The sequence below is a fragment of the Oncorhynchus kisutch genome, linkage group LG11 (assembly GCF_002021735.2).
Source record: "Oncorhynchus kisutch isolate 150728-3 linkage group LG11, Okis_V2, whole genome shotgun sequence".
Lineage (NCBI taxonomy): Eukaryota > Metazoa > Chordata > Actinopteri > Salmoniformes > Salmonidae > Oncorhynchus > Oncorhynchus kisutch.
Window position 1 is genome coordinate 35752526 of NC_034184.2, and position 25681 is coordinate 35778206.

General features: G+C 39.3%; 2 protein-coding genes across 5 annotated transcripts in view; both read right to left on the reverse strand.

The window, feature by feature from the left end:
• Positions 1-481: 481 nt before the first annotated feature.
• LOC109899729 (max-interacting protein 1-like) lies at positions 482-13647 on the reverse strand. Of its 2 annotated transcripts, XM_020495199.2 has the most exons (6): positions 13330-13647; positions 11597-11699; positions 10787-10816; positions 7073-7187; positions 5394-5565; positions 482-2307 (listed from the first exon to the last, which is right to left on the reverse strand). In XM_020495199.2, exons 1-6 carry the CDS (start codon positions 13550-13552, stop codon positions 2144-2146), a joined length of 807 nt encoding a protein of 268 aa, XP_020350788.1. In that variant the 5' UTR covers positions 13553-13647; the 3' UTR covers positions 482-2143. The 2 variants fall into 2 exon arrangements, with proteins under 2 accessions (XP_020350788.1, XP_020350789.1); XM_020495200.2 differs by lacking the exon at positions 10787-10816 and having other exon boundaries at positions 13330-13640.
• Positions 13648-19373: 5726 nt separating this feature from the next.
• The window catches only part of LOC109899728 (gamma-adducin), a 31978-nt gene continuing 25670 nt past the window's right edge, over positions 19374-25681 (reverse strand). For all 3 annotated transcript variants that reach the window (XM_031835695.1, XM_031835696.1, XM_020495198.2), the window contains 5 exons: positions 24452-24568; positions 24099-24188; positions 23705-23828; positions 23396-23485; positions 19374-23162 (listed from right to left, as the gene is read on the reverse strand). In XM_031835695.1, the coding sequence (XP_031691555.1) occupies positions 22930-23162; positions 23396-23485; positions 23705-23828; positions 24099-24188; positions 24452-24568 (654 nt within the window). In that variant the 3' untranslated portion in view covers positions 19374-22929. The remainder of the gene's footprint in view (positions 23163-23395; positions 23486-23704; positions 23829-24098; positions 24189-24451; positions 24569-25681) is intronic.

The window sequence follows — 25681 nt, forward strand, 5'->3', positions numbered from 1 at the left end:
TCCCAGCCTGGTGCAGGTCTACAATTTTGTTTCTGGTGTCCTTTGACAGCTCTTTGTTCTTGGCCATAGTGGAGTTTGGAGTGTGACTGTTTGAGGTTGTGGACAGGTGTCTTTTATACTGATAACAAGTTCAAACAGGTGCCATTAATACAGGTAACGGGTGGAGGACAGAGGAGCCTCTTAAAGAAGAAGTTACAGGTCTGTGAGAGCCAGAAATCTTGCTTGTTTGTAGGTGACCAAATACTTATTTTCCACCATAATTTGCAAATTAAATTCATAAAAAATCCTACAATGTGATTTTCTGGATTTTTTTTCTCATTTTGTCTGTCATAGTTGAAGTGTACCTATGATGAAAATTACAGGCCTCTCATCTTTTTAAGTGGGAGAACTTGCACAATTGGTGGCTGACTAAATACTTTTTGGCCCCACTGTATCTTATAGCTCTGGACACCACAATAACAAATAACAACTGAACACTGTATAGGTACATATGGTGGTAGAGGTTTATTGATCAAGTTTTCAAGGGACCATTACCATGAACCACACAAAATAGTAGCAGGGGACCAGCAATATATTCTTTGTAAAAGTCACCTTTGATGGCTGCTTTAGCACAGGAGAGTGTTCAGAGACACTTTCTAAGTCCAAGTCTTTTTCAAAATGCATTTTACAAATGACCCAAAACTGACATTGAATAAATTCCTGGAACTAAGAAACCTGTGCAAGATTCAATTTAGCCATTTTAAGACACAGTTGGTGGTGATAATCGTTTTAGTTGTACCACAAAAATATGGGTATGGTCATAAGATAAAATGTCCAATTTGGTTAGTGGAATAGTCTTGCAGTGTGTGATTTTTGTAGACAAATACTCAAAATATACAGCTTCGTGGTTTTAACTTTGGAATGCTTCTCAACTACAATACAAAAAAATAAGTTACTAAATAAGGATGCGAATCAAAACTCTAATTACATTCTGCCATGTGCTATATTGTTCATGCTACAAAGACATGAGCTCTCAAAACGGGTCAATCCAAAGCACATGACAATACAATTGAAAGCTACATTCAATACACATGCACCATTAACTTTTTTTGTTCCAACTTTTACAGCCATTTTATCTTACTATTGATTACTATTTGTAATTAATACATCTATTGAAGTTGCATACAAAACAAGCAAGTGGTGTTGGACGGACAAAATTAACAGCCAACTTAAAGAGTTGACACAACTGTCAATGAGTGTTATTGCTTCCGAATTGTGCTTGGGAAGTGCGGGATAGCTTATTATAGCTGCCTACTGTATACAAACAATATTACTTTTGAAATCTCAAGGGGGATTGATGTCAATCATCTCACAAAAGAGGCCACTGAGTGATACGTATAGCCTGTCCTGTACCATTGCACTAGCTTTTGTCTGGGATAACTTGTCAAACAATGCTCAGTTCAAAACCACAACAGACTTAACTTTACATTTGTCAAAACATCTAAATAATTCAAGTGTGACCAAGACATACAGTACAACACAATAAATATTGGAAAAATAAATACTACATTTCTCAATTATATTCTAATAAATTAGGAATAACATTGGTGACTTGTGTCAAAGATTTCAAGTGTAATTGTTGTTTATTCAACCTGTAGGTACCTTAGAGAACTGGTTTGGAGTGCAGATATAGAAGCGCGAGTGACCTGCTTGGTAATGGATGAGAATAGTTTTTTTTACTAGAGGGTCATCTGCTAGAGGTTTCCAAAGTGGGGGGAAAAGTGGCACTGGTGAGCTTCTGGCTGGTTTTGTGGTTTTTGTGCTGGTTTTAGGAGCATACAGGTAACATTAGACTCTAAGTGCAGTCGCCCACATCGGGCAAGATTTACAGTTGTTGTAGTAGGATTAGTCCACTTAACTGCAGGTGTGGTTTAGCTTTAAACTACTGGTTCTTGGGAGGAGAAGGCTAGTTTAGACTGCAGGTGGTTGATTTTTAGGCTGATTCATAGGAGGAGTGGTCCAGTTTTAAACTTCAAGAGGAGTTGAACTTCAGGCTGGTTATTTGTACAGTACCAGTTATAGACTGCAGGTGGAGTTTTAGGCTGGTTCTTAGGAGAAGGCCAGTTTAGAATGCAGCTGTGGATGAGGAGCTTCAGGCTGGTTCTTAGGAGGAAAAGGTCTGTTTAAGACTGCAGGTGGAGTAGCCCTCGTCACTGGCCAGGCTCTGCCGACTGCTGTGGTCATCCAAGTCACTGCAGCCACTGGTGCTGATACTGTCCAACTCTCCATGGGAGAACTCAGTGCTTTCCACATCCACCTCGATCTCTTCTACAGAAATTGGGGTGAGATACATTTTTTTATTATGATCATCCCACACTTAGTAATCAGATAATCGTATTGATTGACAACTACTGCTTGATTACAACAAATGCTACATTATAGACTGTAACACATGTAAATTATATTTACTGGTTTGAAATGGAACTGAACCAAACGGTTTCTTAGTATAATATACAGTGCCTTCAGAAATTATTCATACCCCTTGACTTATTCCATATTTTGTGTTACAGACAGAATTCAAAAAGGGTTACATTGATTTTGTAGGTTAGCCTGCCCTCTTGTGGATGCATGTAATAACTACATGTATGAAACATATTTCTCTACATAAAATCTTCTAAAGGCCTCCGCATGCTTCCCACCCGAAACAGTTCGGGAACAGTTTCTGGGTATATTATGATGACATTGTGAAATGTTTGTAAGTTTTGGTCTTCACCAAAGGATTTCTGTATTTTGCTCCATTTGTCTTTCCCTCGATCCTGACTAGTATCCCAGTCCCTGCTGCTGAAAAACATCCCCACAGCATGATGATGCCACCACCATGCTTCACTGTAGGGATGGTGCCAGGTCTCCTCCAGACGTGACACTTGGCATTCAGGCTAAAGACTTCAATCTTGGTTTCATCAGACCAGAGAATCTTGTTTCTCATGGTCTGAGAGTCCTTTAGGTGCTTTTTATCAAACTCCAAGTGTGTCGTGCATTTTACTGAGGAGTGGCTTCCGCCACTCTACCATAAAGGCCCGATTGGTGGGGTTGCTGCAAAGATGTTTGTTCTTCTGGAAGGTTCTCCCATCTCCACAGAAGAACTCTGGAGCTCTGTCAGAGGTACCATCGGGTACTTGATCACCTCCCCGACAAAGGCCCTTCTCCCCGGATTGCTCAGTTTGGCCGGGCGACCAGCTCTAGGAAGAGTCTTGGTGGTTCCAAACTTCTTCCATTTAAGAATGATGGAGGACACTCTGTTCTTGGGTACCTTCAATGTTGCAGATATTTTTTGGTACCCTCCCCCAGATCTGTGTCTCAACACAATCCTGTCTTGGTGCTCTACAGACAATTCCTTCGGCCTCATGGCATGGTTTTTGCTCTGACATGCACTGTCAACTGTGCGACCTTATATAGACAGGTGTGTGTCTTTTCAAATCATGTCCAATCAATTGAATTTACCACAGGTGGACTCCAATCAAGTTGTAGAAACACCTCAAGGATGATCAATGGAAACAGGATGCACCTGAGCTCAATTTCGAGTCTCATAGCAAAGGGTCTGAATATTTATGTAAATAAGGTATTTCTGCTTTTTATCTATAATGCATTTGCAAAAAAATTATTAACACCTGGTTTTGCTTTGTTATTATTGGGTATTGTGTGTAGATTGATGAGCATTTTTTATTGAATTAATCCATTTTAGAATAAGTCTGTAATTTAACAAAATGTGTAAAAAGTCAAGGGGTCTGAATACTTTCCGAATGCACTGTACATGTACATATTACCTCCATTATCTTGACTACCCCGAACCCCTGCACATTGAGTTGGTAACGGCACCCCTTGTATATATCCTTATTATTGTTCTTTTTATTGTGCTACTGTTTTTCCTTTTGTATATTTAGCAAATTTTTCTTATTAACTTTTAAAAAACTGGTTATGGCTTGTAAGTAAGCCTTTCACAGTAAGGCCTGTTGTATTCGGCGCATGTGATAAATACAATTGTATTTTATTTGAACAGTATGCCTTAAAAAAATATGCACTTCCCTTGACTTTTCCCCCATTTTTTTCATGATACAGCCTGAATTCAAAATGGATTCAATTGATTTTGAAATACAGAAATGTCTAATTTCCATTAGTATTCACACCCCTTAGTCAATACTTTGTAGAAGCATACTTTCTGGGTATGTCTCTATGAGCTTTCCACACCTGGACTGGATTTGCCCATTATTCTTTTCAAAATTCTTCAAGCTCTGTCAAGTTGGTTGTTGATCATTGCCAGACAACCATTTTCAGGTCTTGCCATAGATTTTCATTTAGATTTAAGTCAAAACTGTAACTCGGCCACACAGGAACATTCACTGTCTTCTTGGTAAGCTTGTGTTTAGGTTATTGTCTCGGGGCTCGTGAGTGGCGCAGTGGTCTAAGGCACTGCATTTCAGTGCAAGGGGTGTCACTACAGTCCCTGGTTCAAATCCAGGCTGTATCACATCCGGCTGTGATTGGGAGTCCCATAGGGCGGCGCACAATTGGCCCGGCGTCGTCCAGGTTTGGCCGGGGTAGGCCGTTATTGTAAATAAGAATTTGTTATTAACTGACTTGCCTAGTTTAATAAAGGTAAAATAAAAAATTTCAATGAAATAAATTGTCCTGCTGAAAAGTGAATTTGTCTCCCTGTGCTGGTGGAAAGCAGACTGAACCACGTTTTCCTCTAGGATTGTGCCTGTGCTTAGTTCTATTCTGTAAAAAAAAAAAAATATCCTGAAACTCCCTAGTCCTTAACGATTACAAGGACACCCATAACATGATGCAGCCACCACTATGCTTGAAAATATGGAGAGTGGTACTCAGTATTGTGTTGTATTGGATTTTATGTTGACCTATCTACCAATAGTTGCCCTTCTTTGTGAGGCATTGGAAAACCTTCCTGATCTTTGTGGTTGAATCTGTCTTTGAAATTCACTGCTTGACTGAGGGACCTTACAGATAATTGTATGTGTGGGTACAGAGATGAGGAAGTCAATCAAAAATATTAAACACTATTATTGCACACAGCGTGAGTCCATGCACATTATTATGTGAGTTATGCACATTTTTACTAATGAAGATATTATTGCTTGCCATAATATTTCAGCTTTGAATTTTTATGAATTTGTAAAAAATCTTGAAAATATAATTCCACTTTGACATTATGGGGTATTGTGTGTAGGCCTATGACCAAATAAATCTCAATGTAATCAATTTTAAATTCAGGTTGTAACACAACAAAATGTGGAATAAGTAAAGGGGTCTGAATATTTTCTGAAGGCACTGTAATATTGTCACTGTCAGCCGAAATATGCTGGGAGTAACTAAGCTCTGTGCAATGGTTGGCTCACCTCGGTCCGAGTGTTCTAAGGCCAAAGGGGAACCTACGCTGTCCATACGGACTCTGTCCCTGTCTCCGCCTCCAGGGGTCTGCAGGTGGGCCAGCTGCCTCTGCAGGTGCCTCTGCTCACGCTCCAGGCTCTCCAGCTGGTGCTGACTCCTCCGGTCCAACTCCTCTAGTTTCTACACACAAACAGAGGAGAGAGAGTTAATCAACCTTAGAATTTTTTGGTATTTTATGGTGGTGGGAAAAGTATTCAATTGTCATACTTGAGTAAAAGTAAAGATACCTTAATAGAAAATTACTCAAGTAAAAGTGTAAGTAACCCAGTAAAATACTGCTTGAGTAAAAGTCTAAAAGTATTTGGTTTTAAATATACTTAAATGTCAAAAGTAAATGGAATTGCTAAAAGTAAAAGTATAAATAATTAAAAATTCTTTATATTAAGCAAACCAGACGGCACAATATATATTTTTATTTATTTATGGATAGCCAGGGGCACAACTGAACACTCAGACATAATTTACAAATTAAGCATTTGTGTTTAGTGAGTCCACCAGATCAGAGGCAGTAGGGATGACTAGGGATTTTCTCGTGAATTGGACTATTTTTCTGTCAAAATGTAACGAGTAGTTTTGGGTGTCAGGGAAAATGTATGGAATAAAAAGTACATTATTTTAGGGGGGAATGTAGTGAAGTACAAGTAAAAGTTGTCAAAATATAAATAGTAAAGTACAATTACCCCCTAAACGACTTAAGTAGTACTTCAAAGTATTTTTACTTAAGTACTTTACACCACTGGTATTTTATGAATAATAATTGCATATAAATAAATGGTGTAGGATAAGGAGCAGCTATTTATCACATTTTGTTAGACATCTGCACATAGTATGACAGATATTCAGTTTTACTGTACAAATGATAGAATCTTCAACAGCTGCCATTTTCAAACATATTTAAAATGGAATCATGTTTTTGTTTTTGTTTTACTCTATTCTTGTGACAACACAAATTCTGACCATTCAAGATTGAGGGACAAACTGAGTGTGTTCTTCTGAGCCTGAATAATCATATGTGAATTTATCCACATCAGACCAGGCTAAAAATACCAACAGATCCAAACAGCTGTTGTGGCAAAGTAATTCCTGACATTTTTGTACAATGGCCAAATTTAGAGCTGGATTTGCTGCTTGTAGGAAAACAAGGGCAACGGCTGGGTTGGTTCAGGCTAAGCATACAAGCCACACTTTCTTTCACTTTTTATTTTCTTTCTGAAACACAGCAATGTGCAAAACATTTCCCAGATCAATTGGAAATACTTTTTCAGAGTTCACAAGGGGGTGACAAATAGGTTCCAGACTATATCTACACCTGGATAAAATGGGAAAATACAAGCTTTCTAATCAATCATGTTTGATAAATCAGTTATACCCATTAAAGGAATATCCCCATTTATCTTGCATTTGCTTGCGTTTCCAGGCCCACAAGTGTGCAGCCAGGAATAGCAAGTGATTTGTAGGCAGTAGACCACATTGTGTTTGTGTGCCGCAGTGCTGTGGCAGGTCATGGGAGCACACAGCTTCTCTATCCATAGGCAAGGGGCTTCCATTGAACCATTCACTATTCACCAGATCCCATAACACCATGGTCCCCATGACACCACCATGGTGGCATTGTTGACTACAGTACCTTAATGTGCCCCTTGGCCTTGTTGAGCAACCCCAGGGTAGTGTGCCGACTGCAGTCTGGTCCCAGTGGGATCAGTGTCTTCAACCTCTCCAAACACAGGCGGAGATGTGCTCGTCTAAGAGGGCGAAGAAGCAACAGACTGCTCTTTAGTGAAACCAATAATAGGAATGGTCTCTCTACATCCAGACGAAATTCCTGGATTTGAATGTCATGATCCCCCTCCACATCGATTGATGAATATCTTTGGACGTAATTAGTTATTGATCTGGTTATTATACTGAACAAAAATACAAACACAACATGCAACAATTTTAATGATTTTACTGAGTTAAAGTTCATATGAGGAAATAATTTAATTTAAATACATTCACTAAGCCCTATTCTATGGATTCACATGACTGGGAAAACACATACAGTTTGCATCTGTTGGTCACAGATACCTTTAAAAAAAAAATGGGCCTCACAATGGGCCTCAGGATTTCATCATGGTATTTTTGTGCATTGAAATTGCCATTGGTAAAATAAAATTGTGTTTATTGTCTCTAGTTTATGCTTGCCCATAGCATAACCCCACAGCCAGCATGGGGCACTCTGTTCACAACGTTGACATCAGCAAAACCCTCGCCCACACGACACCATACACATGGTCTATGGTTGGACGTAATGCCAAATTCTCTAAAATGACGTTAGAGGCGGCTTATGGTAGAGAAATTAACAATAAATTATCTGGCAACAGCTCTGGTAGACATTCCTGCAGTCAGCATGCCAATTGCACGTTACCTGAAAACTTGAGACGTCTGTAGCATTGTTTTGTGTGACAGAACTGCACATTTTAGGGTGGCCTTTTATTGTCCCCAACATCTTAATATGCCACACCTATCAGGTGGATGGATTATCTTGCCAAAGGGAAAATGCTCACTAACAGGGATGTAAATAAATATGTGAACAACATTTGAGAGAAATTAGTTTTTTGTGCATATGGAACATTTCTGGGATAATTTATTTCAGCTCATGAAACATGGTACCAACACTTTACATGTTGCATTTATATTTTTGTTCAGTATAGTAATAGATTGAGCTACAAAAGAAGACCCTTTTTATTATTTTCCATTTTGTTGGATAGAAAGATTTAATAGTCCGGGCCCATTCCCGCTGAGGTCAGCCAGTATGACAGGCATACAGACAATCTTGTTTTAAGGTCATGGCCTTTGCTCCATAAGAACTGAACATTCTAGTGTCTAGAAATCCCCTGCAATTTGAGATTGAGCTATTATCATCCAGAGGCCTGGGCCTTCCCTCTTCTGTGTTCAATGATGATTCCCACACTGGCAGCTCTCTGCATATTAGCTCTCATCACTGCACAGAAAAGCTTAGCTTACGGGGAGTGAAAAACACTGTCTGAAACAAGCAGTTCCAGTTCCAACTGTGAAAACATTGTATGGTTGTCTTCCAAAGACAACCTGTACTGGACTGCACTCGCTGATTTGCCATGCAAAACAGACTGTTCTACCACCAGGATGCTAGCATGCTAATGTACAAACAAACTTGAAATTGTGAAGGTGTTGATAAAATACAGTGGGGCAAAAAAAGTATTTAGTCAGCCACCAATTGTGCAAGTTCCCCCACTTAAAAAGATGAGAGAGGACTGTAATTTTCATCATAGGTACACTTCAACTATGACAGACAAAATGAGAAGAAAAAAATCCAGAAAATCACATTGTAGGATTTTTAATGAATTTATTTGCAAATTATGGTGGAAAATAAGTATTTGGTCACCTACAAACAAGCAAGATTTCTGGCTCTCACAGACCTGTAACTTTTTCTTGAACTTGTTATCAGTATAAAAGACACCTGTCCACAACCTCAAACAGTCACACTCCAAACTCCACTATGGACCAAAGAGCTGTCAAAGGACACCAGAAACAAAATTGTTGACCTGCAACAGGCTGTGAAGATTGAATCTGCAATAGGTAAGCAGCTTGGTTTGAAGAAATCAACTGTGGGAGCAATTATTAGGAAATGGAAGACATACAAGACCACTGATAATCCCCCTCGATCTGGGGCTCCACGCAAGATCTCACCCCGTGGGGTCAAAATGATCACAGGAACGGTGAGCAAAAGTCCCAGAACCACATGGGGGGACCTAGTGAATGACCTGCAGAGAGCTGGGACCAAAGTAACAAAGCCTACCATCAGTAACACACTACGCCGCCAGGGACTCAAATCCTGCAGTGCCAGACGTGTCCCCCTGCTTAAGCCAGTACATGTCCAGGCCCGTCTGAAGTTTGCTAGAGAGCATTTGGATGATCCAGAAGAAGATTGGGAGAATGTCATATGGTCAGGTGAAACCACTTTTGGGTAAAAACTCAACTCGTCGTGTTTGGAGGACAAAGAATGCTGAGTTGCATCCAAAGAACACCATACCTACTGTGAAGCATGGGGGTGGAAACATCATGCTTTGGGGCTGTTTTCCTGCAAAGGGACCAGGACGATTGATCCGTGTAAAGGAAAGAATAAATGGGGCCATGTATCGTGAGATTTTGAGTGAAAACCTCCTTCCATCAGCAAGGGAATTGAAGATGAAACGTGGCTGGGTCTTTCAGCATGACAATGATCCCAAACACACCGCCCGGGCAACGAAGGAGTGGCTTTGTAAGAAGTATTTCAAGGTCCTGGAGTGGCCTAGCCAGTCTCCAGATCTCAACTCCATAGAAAATCTTTGGAGGGAGTTGAAAGTCCATGTTGCCCAGCAACAGCCCCAAAACATCACTGCTCTAGAGGAGATCTGCATGGAGGAATGGGCCAAAATACCAGCAACAGTGTGTGAAAACCTTGTGAAGACTTCCAGAAAACATTTGACCTCTGTCATTGCCAACAAAGGGTATATAACAAAGTATTGAGATATAGTTTTGTTATTGACCAAATAAGTATACCTTTGATGATAATTGCAGGCCTCTCTCATCTTTTTAAGTGGGAGAACTTGCACAATTGGTGGCTGATTAAATACTTTTTTGTCCCACTGTAAAATTTGCCAGTATTACATTTTCAAATTCTGGGTCAATATATTTAGAATAACATCAGGATATGCTAAATAAATCCAGCCTTCACAGTATTTTGGATTATCAGCTTGAAGTTCCATTTTGAAAAGACAGTTGGAGATAAAGTCACCGGATATAACTATTTGCCACACCACATAAAATGTTACGAAATGTGTAGCATAACAACATCCCTGTATATGTATTTATTATGGATCCCCATTCGCTGCTGCACTCTTCCTAAGGTTCAGCAAAATTAGGCAGTTATACATTTTTTTTTAAACATTACAATACATTCACAACAGATTTCCCAACATATTAAGTGTGTGCGCCTGTGTTACTTGTGCACTATCAAACCATGTATCCGTCTGCACAGTTGAATGATTATGTGGATATGATGTTTGATATGCACCAAGACAGGTTATGCACCATCAGATGTATTAGGCCTATATCTCTTTGACTAATTAATTATTGTGTAACTCAAGTGTTTTACCCCATGTTACACAGTTATGGACCAAATCACAGTCGGGTGGGGAATCAGAGTAGAGAAGAAAATGGTAGATGAGTGCACATTCAGTACTTGCAGAGATCTTCAATTGATCAACAATAACTACTGTCAATGGAAATACTCACAATGGCCTCTAACACAGAATGACAGTCACAACCCCTTCTGACTCACCTATTTTTTTCCAGCTCATTGTGTGCTGATCTGGGTGTAAAACAAAATGGACAGGTTATAGACCATAGACTTAGATAGACATTTCATCATTGTATCTATCTTATTATGGCATCTGTGAGAGCATGGCCAGTGCCATTGAGGCCATTTCCATTTTGAAGTTGTCCATTTTCTTCTACTACTCCTATGAGTTAACAAATAAACTGAAACGGTGCATACTACCACCTAGAGTGTGTTGTTTGAACAGGTATAAGGCCAAGGTTTGCGGTTTACTGCCAGCTGCAGTTATGGAATGTTTGCTCACAAGTATAATTAATTGGCTGATCCCTCCTGATGACCCAAATGGAATCATGTGATCCTTTCTTAACCCATAGGACATCCCACCCAGTTTACTACTTCAAAATGGTGAAAGTGGCGCTGCCCATGCTAAAACTGGCTTTTGGGCACTAGAGTCTTCTATCTATTTCTATGTTATAGACAGAAATCCATGGACAAGATATGTTACCAATACGCTTTGTAAAATACTAGTTTGACAGTTTCTGTCTTGGTGCACTTTGATTCTTCCAAGTCCAATAATGAAGAAGGGGTAAAAACGAAATGTTATCAAATCAAAATGTATTGGTCATGTCCAAATATTTGCAGGTGTTATAGCAGATGCAGTGAAATGCTTATGTTACTAGCTCCAACAGTGCAGTAAACTGTCTCGTCAATACAATACAAATACACAAATAATCAAAGTGTGAGCATGCAACTGTAATATCATGGGTATTTGTAATATCACAGTTATAAATAATTGTGACAAGATTCATTTACCTGTTGTGAATATTGTCAATTTTCTTATTCTTTAACTTCCGTTGTCTCTGATGATGCTTGTTCTGAGTTGCAGGGCATGTTGAGGCATATCCATGTTCACATTCTGTTGATGAAATGTATATTTTTAACACATTAGGCCTTACATTATAATTCTGTCATTTCTGTCAGACAAATACTTTTTTTGTTTTGGTCTGTAACATTTGTGACATTAAGCGAGTCCCAAAACAACAGGGAATGAATAAACAACATCTCACATAGCCTACCCCTCCCTCCTGTCTATATGCTGCAGCTTCCAATAATCTTACAATGTTGGCGAACAGTAATGTAGTCATACTGTTGATTATTGTAAAACATATATATAAAGAAAAAAGTTGTATATTTAAGTTTTGTAAAATGCCTATAGCTTCACCCAACACTGTCTTTTACTTTCTCAACAGCATGGTTTATTGGTTTATTGAAAAATACTAACAAACTTTCTTCAAGACATAGGCCTACTCATTCATTACCAATTTTGAAATCTCACTTAGTAGGCTATATTAGGCTACATTAGACAATAAAATGCATATAGAAAACTATAACATGTATAATAGGCTATAAACATTTTTAACCTATTTCTAGGTTTAATAAAATATCCAATATGAGATTGATGACAACAGAATTGTTTTAATGTGATATTTTATTTATTTGATCTAATCCTAAATTGTGTATACACCTACAAATCCCACATAATACATGTGACGTCAAAGTTTAACCTGGGTTTGATTGGGTATCTGCAAGGACTCGAGACGGGAACACGGGTTTAGTCCAATCAAAACGGACAATTTTGTTCCATGTGGAAACCATGTGAGCAACAGTGAAGATACGAGGAAGCGCAATTGATTGAAATAAAGAAAGTATAGGGCTGGCATTATAGGGCTTCTCTATTCAGCCTCTGCACAACATGCCAACTTTTCAACACATTTTTAAGGGTTTATTTGCCTCATTTGACAGTTGGATTTGGTCTGAGATAAATAAGCATAGGCCTACGAATGATTTGCTTTTCTTCGGCCTGCCGGCGTCCACATCCACTGCCAGAAATGTAATGAAAACCTATGCTCAGTGTTGAGTAGGCTAGGCTAGGTTTTAAAATAAGGTGAGTGGGAGCTTGATAAATCGACAAGCCTATTATGTAGCCTAAATATTTTAATAAGTAGCCTACAATTTAGGAAGACATAGCTCAAAGGAAGACAGTCCAACGCACACAGGGCAACCTTCGTGGATATCATTAGGATATGTTTACTTTAGGCATATTCATGTCTCTAAGAAAATTGAATTAATGGGGCCATAGTCAAGTCTCATCCAATTGGAAAATGCGCACTTGAATAGCCATTTAAATTATGCTACCATTCGTAGAAAATGACATAGCGGGTGAGAGCATAATTCTATGTCACGGGTTTGCTTTTGACCATGGATTGTTTTTTTTTTGTAGGCTATATCTCATTCACAAACCAATCAAAATATGTTCAGTCCAAGTGATTCATTTGAAAAACTTACTGGCATTATCTCAACAAATGTGCATTGGCAGAATAGGTTGAAATATTAGGCCCATTCACAATCAGACAAATGGAAGCAGGGGAGTCAGACAGTTGCCTCTCATGTTTACGCGTCTTTTGTCGCCCTAACCATTTCGGTCCATTGTTGTCTGCCTTGGCGAGCCTGCCTCTGAAATAACCAGAATAGCCTACATTACTTACTTCCGTTGTTCTTTTCATTGTTCTCAATGTAATTTGCTGCATCCAGCAACACCTGAACGTTTTTCATAAAAGTGTCGATTTGGTCCATTGCGGAACATTCGGAATATAGAATGTCGGAATATCCAGACATATCGCTAAAATCCTGTTGGTCCATAGACGCACCCGACTCCAAAAGGATCTCGTCTGATTTCAACTCGATCTGCTGTCTCATATATTTAACCATTTTATTTTATAAGAACTGGCAGCAGTCTAAATTTGGTCTCCTTATCCAAACTGTGCAATGTGCAGAATGAGGGAGATACTGCATTGAACTGGAGTAGATGGAATTGTGCAGTCCTTGAGCCACTTGCCCTAGTTGGCGGTTAATCCCTCCCACCAAAGCATGCACATTGCATTCACCATAGTCAACTGTATGCAAGCCTCGTCTTCAACATATTGCAGGAAAGCAACATGTATATGTATGTATAGTTTTACACATTACCACATCAGTATTCACAATATAGCTAATCCTGATTATAACTCCCCAAAATGGACTGAACATTTGGCTCACAATGTGTAATGCATGAATGTAATTTGTTTTAGACTAGTTTAAATCATTTCTCTACTTGTACAGTATATTGTTACTCCCTTTATGACTAGCATCTGCATCAAGCATTTACTAGTGATGGGGTAAAAACAAATGAGGCTGGCGTGCAGGTGATCACATCAGTTTAAAGAAAATCCATAGGGTGACCTGCTTAACAAGGACAGAGGAATTTAACCTATTGAAAATGTCTTCCTCTACCTATCACATCAAGTCCTCACATAAAGTGCATTGTCATCCGGCCTCAATCGCTTTAATGTATTGAAGTAGGATGCTCTGCAGGGCCTTGATATGATTGGGAATGCACCTCCAAAGTCATAGGTTAGAGTTTAAATAATTTCCCAATAGACAAAGTTTAATGGAATGCATTTATGAGCATACACTGTGGAAGAACTTGGTATTTAAGTGATAATACCCAAAAAGCCTGTGTTTGGAGGATATAGTGGCACGGGTGTGTTGTTAGGCCCGAGACGAAGTACAGTCGTTCAGTCTTTTTGTTCTGTATCTATGAACGTGACCCAGTCGTTCGTTCTAAATGTTCCATTGCCATACTGGCTCGCAACGTGCTTATCCCTTGCTTGCTAGCTAGCCAACTATGGCTAACTTACATTCACGGATACGGCTAACTTGCAGCCAGAATAACAGCAAAGTAGCCGCATTTGCATTTGTTTAAGCTTTTTTCTAGTGACATTTATTTGTATACATCCATAACAATGAGCTAATGATGCACAATTTTGCCTGGCATAGAAAATGGGCTTACTTGTCAGGACACTGTTGTTCGGAGAAGTTAGCCAACAACACAGCTAACACAATCACTTCAAACTGAAGCTGGAAAGCCTGCAAACTAGGTTTTGACCTTTTTTCAATGGACATTTATTTTGTATATATCCATAAAAATTAGGCCAGCTGATTCATGATTTCCACTGGCTGAGAAACGCTGCCTGTCTGCCTCGTCCTGACTCACTACATGTTCATTACTATGGGACAGCTGGAGATCAAATTTGAATATTGAACAAATGTTGCAAATGTCAGAGAGACAGACACTGCAAGGTTTATACAAATCTCCGCTGTTGAAAACTAAATGTTAGTCTTAAAGAAATGTGTGATAATGGTGGATATAGTGGAAATCATGTTTATAAAGTGCCTGGCTGGCCTAATGAGACAGTGGATTGCGCAGTCAGATGGAACAGAGTAAATAGGCATTTTAATGTCATAGATATAGCAGGTGGTAACTTGTGGAATAGACACCGGCAAGAATGCGGTTTAAACCAATCAGCATGCAGGATTACAACCACCCGTTGTATAATATATAATATCCCACATTCCTTCCACAAGGTTTAGTCACTTTAGCACCCCCTGTTGCTACTTTGAATACATAAACATACCATTTTCTGGAGACAAGCATTATTTTCAATGTTAACATTTTGTATTTGTATGTTTGACTTACAATAACCTACTTCAATAGACTTGACTTCTGAAAAGGTCAAATCTAAATAAATTAATCCATTGTGGGACCACTTCAAATGAACTATACAATAATATTTATTGCTCCATATAAAGCAAGGGTGTCAAACTCATTCCACGGAGGGCCGAGTGTCTGTAGGTTTTTCCTTTCAATTAAGACCTAGACAACCAGGTGAAGGGAGTTCCATCCTAATTATTGACCTTAATTCATCAATCAACTACAAGTGTAGAGTGAAAACCCCCAGACACTCGGCCCACCATGGAATGAGTTTGACAGGTGATGTAAAGGATACCATGAAGTTACCATATTTCATCATCTGATGTGAAAGCCCCAGAGCTATGCAATAAAGCTTACCTTGAAATTGAATGAATTTCTAGTTGGACGGTCTATTACCATTGTGCCTTTGATTGATTAAGAAGTCATTTTTTCCTTGGCAGAGAAGGAGGGAGGAGGACAGAGGGTAGAGGGGCTGCCTTTAGGGGGGCAGTCATGCGTATGAGCCTGTGTTGTGCCTCTGAGACAATGGGTGCAGATGGCTGCCTTACTGCAGATGTGGCCATGGCTGTAACGGACGCCTGGGAGAGAGAACACCCTCCCATGGAGTCTATTTCAGCTGCTTGGCTAGGACTGATGCACACACACACACACACACACACACACACACACACACACACACACACACACACACACACACACACACACACACACACACACACACACACACACACACACACACACACACACACACACACACACACACACACACACACACACACACACACACACACACACACACACACACACACACACACACAATTAGAGAAAGAAAGACAGATGCTCATGTTGAAAGCATATGAGGACTGGGTTTAGGTATCTGTCCATATTACATACTGGGCTCGTGGACAGACTGTCAGATCTCTGCTTTGACACAGACAGCATAGAAAGCTGACCCATTGTAGGGTAGTGTCGAATGTGACCCCAACTGGAGTAATCTGAAAAGCCTGAGGATTATACCAGTCGGCTCAGCTGTCACAGAAGAGGCAAAGTCACACGTTGTGTGTGTGTGCCAGTCAAACCATGTGCCTGCAGTGCCTATGGTTACCCTCAGTAGGGAGTGTATTGCATGCAATGTTCTGAACAGCAAGATTTGTATTCTTAAAGAGGAAGAAAACTGTGGATAATAGGCACGTGCAAGTCCGATTTCTGTCTCCAGACATTTTATCATCAGATAGTGATCAAAAATAAGATATTATATGATTCAAACATACTGTCTCCTGGCTGTTCCGAAGACTGGTACATGAAGTAAAATGTTGTGTAAGAGTGTTCTAATATAATGTATTTTACTTTGAAGAGTAAGATATTTCCTATATAACCTTATTGTAACATATAATCTACTCTATATGACTATGTTATTACATACCATGGTGGTCATTTGCTATCTATATCTGTCTGCAGTTAGGTATTATGCAGTTGTGCCTATTGTCTGAACACAATAGTTGTTCTTTACCCTGAGGTCACATCATGCGGTCACTCCACCAGACCAGAGCGTGTCACCTGTTCCTTAAAGCAAGCCCCCACCGACTCCTCCTCTCATTAACACTCATTAACACAGGCAGGAGATGGGAGAGCTGCTGAACACTAAGCTTTGTACTCCACAGACACAGCGAGGATTGTTGATCAGAAAAACTTAGGAAGTTTGTCACCTACTTTTTCCAGTGAGAATAAAACATGAATTATGTAGGCTACTGCTTAATACAGGCTCAGCCCAGTCCCAATTATAATCAGTTGTCACCTCCTGAGATGAGATGGGCTGGTAGTATGATCGTCTCACATCCCTGACAGGAACACCTGTTGGACGGCAAATCCCCTCTTTGTCTCCACAGCCCCTCTTATTCGATTACCATAGCAACCTCTATTCACAGACAATGGCACTAGACCTACTGAATATTACATTTTATATTTACACATAGAGGGGCTTCACATAGATGGACAATTATCAATCAGGAAGATGCATTGTTTCTAGGTGACACCGCCATTTTCTAGTAGACTACTGTGTAAATACAAGTTTTAAAAGAAAGCCTTATTCCCTGGGGTTTTGTATGTGTGGGTGTTTTTAAGGAGAAGGCCTGCCAGGATTATTCTACCTGGAGCCTGTTGATAGGAGGATGCAACGTTACAGAATGTTTAGCTCTTAATGTATGATGTAGAACCTGTATGATTTTCTGCCAAGTAGAATAGGCAGCTCTATTCATTACAATTCAATTTGCCTTGTATTAAATGCATTGAATAAAATTGTGTAATGTAGGCTCCATAAATTATGAAATACGGTATGAAGAAAATCATGTAGGTCTACTGTTGAGTACACAAAAGAAATGGCCTTTCGGACTACAAGCTCACAAGTATCCCAAGGTATTAAGTGAAAACGAGCATAGAAAACAGCATTGGCATGAATAGAAAATATAAAAAACGTCAGGCTACTATTTTAATATAAGTATTTCAGTGACAACCTGGTTGATTAACAATATTGGTTTGTTTACTAATATAAATACACGTGGACACAAAAAGGGCAGCGTAGAACACCATTTCCCATGATGCATTGCTCCAACATCTTTCAAAAGACTGATTCGAAGTTTGTCCCCCAGAAAATTATTTTTTATTGAATAACGTCGCACAAAAATGTGTCATTTTTCCTACGAATTAAGTGGCACAAAGATGTGTGTCTTCGCACAAATTAAGGCACACAAAAACAGTTAAAATTCTTGTTGTACATATTTGCACGAATTGAGTGTGAGATTGTGATGATGTATGCCATGGGCTCTCCAGCCTTGTTCCTGCAGCTACCCAGTGCTTAATTTGGGAATTGAAGTGAAATATGTTCATAAGCCTATGTATAAGCTAATATGTGTATGGGTGTTTTGAATTAATCGTCACCTTAGAAAGAGCTGCCCATTTCGTTGAGTTAGGCTTTGAAACAACATCCACAACAACCATGTTTTACAGTTTCAACCTGTTGAACTTCTTTCTTCAAATTGATCATCACAGTGAGGTGTTTTAAAAGTACGATAGGCCTACTGTTTTGATATGTTTGATGTGATTTTCCGTTAGATTTGCAGACCTGTTAGACCTGTTGGTAGTTAACAAGTTGGGTACTACCAAAGCATGTCCAGAGTGCATAAAAGGAGATTACCGTGGAATAGTACTGTGGTCATGACTGCCGCAACAGCCCTATCTGAGACCAGGTTGCTTAATGGGGTGTTGGGCCGCCACAACAGCTTCAATGCACCATGGCATAGATTCTACAAGAGTTTGGAACACTATTGGAGGGATGTGACACACTTTTTTCATGACAAATTCCATAATTTTGTGTTTTGTTGATGGTGGTGGAAAACGTTGACTCTGGCGCCGCTCCAGAATCTCCCATAAGTGTACAATTGGTTTGAAATCTGGTTACTAAGACAGCCATGGCATATGTCAGGGGTATTCAACGCTTACCCTACGAAATTCAGAGCCTGCTGGTTCTCTGATCGACCTGATAATTAATTGCACACACCTGGTGTCCCAAGTCTAAATCAGTCCCTGATTAGAGGAACAATTTAAAAAAGCAGTGAAACTGGCTTTGAGGTCCAGAGTTGAGTTTAAGAGCAAAATGGTTTACATCAGTTTCATGCTCATCAAGCCATTCAGTGACAACTTGTGCCCTGTGGATGGGGCCATAGCCATGTAGCCAAAATAATGGCCTGTCCAGCATTGTTATACATGACCCTAAAGGTGAATGGATGTTAATTGCATAATTAACTCAGGAACCACTCCTGTGTGGAAGCACCTGCTTTCAATGTACTTAGTATCCCTCATTTACTCAAGTGTTTCCATTATTTTGGCAGTTACATGTATGTCAATGTTTGTTGCATGATTTAATGACATAAGAATGCAAAACGATTTAAAAGATTGTAAGCAACACTATGTTTCAATCAACCTTGGTAAAATAATACAATCATGTAAACACACGGTTTTTATTACATATGGTGAAATGTAAACTCATAAGGAATGTAATGAAAAGCTATGAAGCTGCTATTCAGAGCACACATTACAAAAGCTCAGTCAATACACAAGCAATTCAAACAAAATAAGCATTAGTAATACAAATTAACTGGGACTGTGAACATGATATACTGGGTATATTCAATTCAGTTAGCTTGTGATACTTAATTTCTTGTATTTTACCGACTTCTTTTCTCCTCAATTTCGATCTTGTCTCATTGCTGCAACTCCCCAACGGGATTGCGAGGCGAGGGTCAAGTCATTAAAAACAATATTCCCTTTATTTAACTAGGCAAGTCGGTTAAGAACAAATTCTTATTTACAATGACGGCCTAGCCCGGCCAAAAATGTATGACGCTGGGCCAATTGTGGGCCGCCTTTTGGGACTACCGATCACAGCCGGTTGTGATACCGCCTGGGATCGAACCCGGGTCTGTAGTGACACCTCTAGCTCCGCGGTGCAGTGTCTTAGACCGCTGCGTCACTCGGGAGGCATGCTTGTAATACTTTAACAGAGCATAAACTGACAAGCATAAAAACATACAACATAAATGTTAAAGCAACCGTTGCAAATGAATCAACCTTAATTTCAGTATTGCATTTAAAACTGCTTCACAAAACGTAGTATCTACAAAGGAAAACCAAGTTTCTCCCTTTGGATCGAAGAAAATCATTCACATTGCTAACTGGGATAAATCCTCGATTTATATCGTCTCTGGATGTTTGACTTTGTCTTCAGTTTAACTCTGGTCCAGAGAACAGCTTTTTATAACATATTGCTATTAATCTGCCATAAGGCCATACAAATGTAATTGAATGTTTTTGAAAAGTGAGACGAGTGAGCTAACCTTATTAAGCAATCTTAGTTCTACACCTAGTGACAAAATCAAGACATTGGGGAGGCAAAAAGAGGCATAGTTCAGCCATAGCCCGAAGTTTTTTTTGCCATAATCTTGCATTTCTTTCTTAATTTGGGGGGAAATGGTAACATTAAACATTTTATTACTTTTGTATGGCCAACTTTCAAATTATCTATCAAAATACTGTCTTAACAAATATTTCACATACACAACACATTCATTATACATTTTACAATCTGATATAGGCCTATTTCATATCGTTACATTTGTAATTTAGCATTCAGTAGTGATATCCATGCCAAGATATCAGTGAATGCGGTAAAAAAAAAAAGGATTCAGCAGTATTGAGCTCATATAGATTGGAGATTTTTCAAATCTTCACACTTTCAGTTCATTTTGTCACAATAATGAAGAAGTAGCAACCACTAAAATAATATCACTGGCATAAATAAAAGTTTCTGAAAAACATACCCAGCTAAAATTGCCTTCTCTGTCTTACATTGTTAAAATTATTATTTCATAGTACAATTATTATTAAGAAGACATGGAGTGTATATCAAAATGTTAACCAAATACTGAATAATTATAAACACTACTACAACCAATACTTTAGCCTACTTTATATCAACTAAAACTAATACAGCACTATTATGAATAGGCCCAGATAAAAACGAACCACACTCCTTAAGGCTTGACTTCATATACAGTTGAAGTCAGAAGTTTACATACACTTTAGCTAAATACATTTAAACTCAGTTTTTCACAATTCCTGACATTTAATCCTAGAAAAAAATCCTGTTTTAGGTCAGTTAGGATCACCACTTTATTTGAAGAATGTGAAATGTCTGAATAATAGTAGAGAGAATGATTTATTTCAAATTGTATTTCTTTCCTCACATTCCCAGTGGGTCAGAAGTTTACATACACTCAATTAGTATTTGGTTGCATTGCCTTTAAATTGTTTAACTTGGGTCAAACGTTTAGTGTAGCCTTCCACAAGCTTCCCACAATAAGTTGGGTGAATTTTGGCCCATTCCTCCTGACAGAGCTGGTATAACTGAGTCAGGTTTTTAGGCCTCCTTGCTCGCACACGCTTTTTCAGTTCTGCCCACAAATGTTCTATAGGATTGAGGTCAGGGCTTTGTGATGGCCACTCCAATACCTTGACTTTGTTGTCCTTAAGCCATTTTTCCACAACTTTGGAAGTATGCTTGGGGTCATTGTCCATTTGGAAGACCCATTTGCAACCAAGCTTTAAATTCCTGACTGATGTCTTGATGTTGCTTCAATATATCCACATAATTTTCTTTCCTCACAATGCCATCTATTTTGTGAAGTGCACCAAAGCAGAGCAGAGCACCCCCACAACATGATGCTGCCACCCCCATGCTTCATGGTTGGAATGGTGTTTTTTGGCTTGCAAGCCTCCCCCTTTTTCCTCCAAACATAATGATGGTCATTATGGACAAACAGTTCTATTTTCGTTTATCAGACCAGAGGACATTCCTCCAAAAAGTACGATATTTGATGCCATGTGCAGTTGCAAACCGTAGTGTTTTTTTTATGGCGGTTTTGGAGCAGTGGCTTGTTCTTTGCTGAGCGGCCTTTCAGGTTATGTCGGTATAGGACTTGTTTTACTGTGGATATAGATACTTTTGTACTTGCTTCCTCCAACATCTTCACAAGGTCCCTTGCTGTTGTTCTGGGATTGATTTGCACTTTTCGCAACAAAGTACGTTCATCTCTAGGAGACAGAACACGTCTCCTTCCTGAGCAGTATGACGGCTGCGTGGTCCCATGGTGTTTATACTTGAGTACTATTGTTTGTACAGATGAACGTGGTACCTTCAGGCATTTGGAAATTGCTCCCAAGAACGAACCAGACTTGTGGAGGTCTTGGCTGATTTCTTTTGATTCTCCCATGATGTCAAGCAAAGAGGAATTGAGTTTGAAGGTAGGCCTTGAAATACATCCACAGGTACACCTCCAATTGACTAAAATTATGTAAATTAGCCTATCAGAAGCTTCTAAAGGCATGACATAATTTTCTGGAATTTTCCCAGCTGTTTAAAGGCACAGTCAACTTAGTGTATGTAAATTTCTGACCCACTGGAATTGTGATCCAGTGAATTATAAGTGAAATAATCTGTCTGTAAACAATTGTTGGAAAAATGACTTGTGTCATGCACAACATAGATGACGTTTATATGTCTCACCTTCATCTCTGGCCTACTGTTTAATGATGGGCTGAATGAAAAAAAGTATCTGACCACAAATACATAGCAGGCAATGTGGTATTTCAGTAAGAGTTTTATATTTTAAAGAATGAGGTTCTGTATCTGCACAGTATATTATAATTGATCTGTATTGCAGAATTGCGAATTGGCTACGGTACTAAGAACAATGCAGCTGATATACTACATGTTCAACCCATCATGCCTGGAGCCCTATTCATATGTGGAGCCCTCAGAGGAAGTGATTGAGTAATAAGGAGATTGTAATAACAGGCTTATTGTTACAGTTGCTCCTTTCCAAAAGCTGGAGATCTATTAAGATCTTAGTGACTCATACATTTCCTCTAAGGAACACATCTCATCCCATGAGCTCATCTCATCCCAAATAAGCTGACATGTCATTCTTCAGTGTCTCTCCCTCTAGGCCTCAGCCTTCTCCTTTTTACAATTCATTTTAAGGAAGGAGGGAGTGCGAAACTTATTTTTCTTCTTGGGGGACTTGGTTTGGCTGTCAGGGGTCTCGTCTCCCAATGATTTCTCTGAGGTTATGGATATTTCAACCATCTCTGTGGTGCTTATACTGAGCTTGGATACTTTGATGTTTAGTTTCTCTTCCAGTTCTTCCATATAATCTTTCCCATTGGGTATGATCTCTGTTAATGGGAAGAAACCAAGTCAGTGAGGAAAGATGGGGGCTTGTAGAAAAGTGTATAACTGCAGGAAGAATGAAGATGACCATTTTGTCTATAGTGCACCCTTTCCATAACTCCAAAAAATTTGAACGAATAAAAGGTTTATGAGAAGGAATGCCCTGATTTAGGAATTCATCTTCTCATGGAAACTTTATTGGACACACCGGTCTTGCTCCTTTCTTATGAAATACTACCTTTGGCAGGAGACATGAGTGGAGACAGGGACAGTGAGATGGTGGAATCGTCAAATGTTGTCATCTCATCTGCATCTGTGATATCAGCATCTGCAAGTTCAAGGGTTATCAATAGGGCCTGGAGTTTTCCTGACCATGTGACCTGGCCAGATAAAACATTGGTCCCTAGTCATCACAGATTCAGCAACACAAATACAGTAGCAGTACTGTAGATAACAGAGGTGAGAATTAAATGAAATGTTGATGAAGTGAGTGTTCTACATCATGATGACAGTGTTGATATTTGTATGGGATAGGGGAGAATCGTACCATCCTGGCAAAACTGCCTTCGCTCCACAACGCTCTTATACTCTTCTAGCACCTTCTCTGTCAGCTCACTGAAGGGGTTGGGAGGAAGAGAGCGCATCTGCTCCTCATCCTCAATGATAAAGGCCTGAGGGGAGAGAGAGATACAGAACAATGGGGTTAAACTTAACTGCTATACATACTGCTTAGTGACTAATGAGCTCCACAAATGCCCAGTCAAACCTTAAACCAATGGGAAGGTCCATACCAGTGAGCTTCAACCCAACTATGTCACTGAACAGAATATAAGGATGGACCAATGAAGACCCACATTACAGTCTTCTGATCATGACCGTCATGGAACTCACCACCATATCGTATTAGTGTTGTGTGGTGTGAAGCTGACCCAAGTACTTACTGGTCCTGGTATGGTGTCCACAACGATGCCAGCTAGAAGATGGGACTTTGGTCCTGGAGTCATGTGATCAACAGTGTTCTGTTGCCTTATCTAAAATACAGATTTCCATTACAAATTCTTTTAAGTTCTGTTAAGCATCCATAAAAATGTATACAAATGCTTCATGACTGATTGAACCACCCAGTTGTCATGCCAGAGGGAGACAGGCTGCATCCTATAGGTCACTGCACAGTACCTCCTTTACAATGTGTGTAGCAAATGGTCAAGCTGTTGAACTCAATATGTATCCCAGCCCAATATGTCTGAACATGTCAATAAGGAACATGATTAGAGAACATGATATTCTAGCTCACCCGGTTCCTCTTCTCCAGAACATCAGTGGGGTTTGTATTAAGGGGAACAAACTGGTTGGGGTCCTCGATCTTTATGGAGGTGCCAGTGCCATTGCTGGTCTCTTCAGATTTCATCCACTGAAAGGAAAGATACTGGTTTAATAAAGATACTTCAGTCTAGAGCGTATTAAATCCTTTTTGCTGAAAGGTGAATTTATTTCCTAGTGTCTGGTGGAAAGCAGACTGAACCAGGTTTTCCTCTAGGATTTTGCCTGTGCTTAGCGCCATTCAGTTTATAATTTATCCTGAAAAACTCTCCAGTCCTTAACAATTACAAGCATACCCATAACATGATGCAGCCACTACTATGCTTGAAAATATGGAGAGTGGTACTCAGTAATGTGTTCTATTGGATTTGCCCCAAACAACACTTTGTATTCAAGACAAAAATATAATTCCTTTGCCACATTTTTTTGCTATATTACTTTAGTGCCTTGTTGCAAACAGAATGCATGTTTGGAATGTTTTTATTCTGTACATGCTTCTTCTTTTCACTCTGTCAATTAGGTTAGTATTGTGGAGTAACTACAATGTTGTTGATCCATCCTCAATTCTCTTATCATAGCCATTAAATTATTTAACCTTCACCATTGGCCTCATGGTGAAATCCCTGAGCCATTTCCTTCCTCTCCGGCCACTGAGTTAGGAAGGATGCCTGTATCTTTGTAGTGACTGGGTGTATTGATACACCATCCAAAGTGTAATTAATAACTTCATGCTCAAATGGATATTCAATGTATGTTTTTTTTACTCATCTACCAATAAGTTCCAGTTTTTGCTAGGCATTGGTAAACCTCCCTGGACTTTGTGGTTGAATCCATGTTTGAAATTCATTGCTCGACTGAGGGACCTTACATATAATTGTATGTGTGGGGTACAGAGACGAGTTAGTAATTCAAAAATCATGTTAAACACTATTATTGCACACAGAGTGAGTCCATGCAACTTATTATTCAACTTGTTTTTACTCCTGAACATATTTCAATACTTATTGACTCAAGACATTTAAGTTTTTAATTCATGAATTTGTAAACATTTCTCAAAACATAATTCCACTTTGACATTTTTGTGGTATTGTGTGTAGGCCCGTGACCAAAAATCTTAATTAAATCCATTTTAAATTCGGTCTGTTACACAACAAAATGGAGAAAAAAAGGGATGTGAATACTTTCTGAAGGCACTATACACTTC

Coding starts and splice junctions, on each gene's coding strand:
- LOC109899729 (XM_020495199.2), bottom strand. CDS start 13,552: ATGGTTAAATATATGAGACAGCAGATCGAGTTGAAATCAGACGAGATC. Junction 10,817..11,596: donor ATTGACAATATTCACAACAG/GTAAATGAATCT, acceptor TTTTACACCCAG/ATCAGCACACAATGAGCTGG. Junction 7,188..10,786: donor AATGAGCTGGAAAAAAATAG/GTGAGTCAGAAG, acceptor TCGCCCTCTTAG/ACGAGCACATCTCCGCCTGT.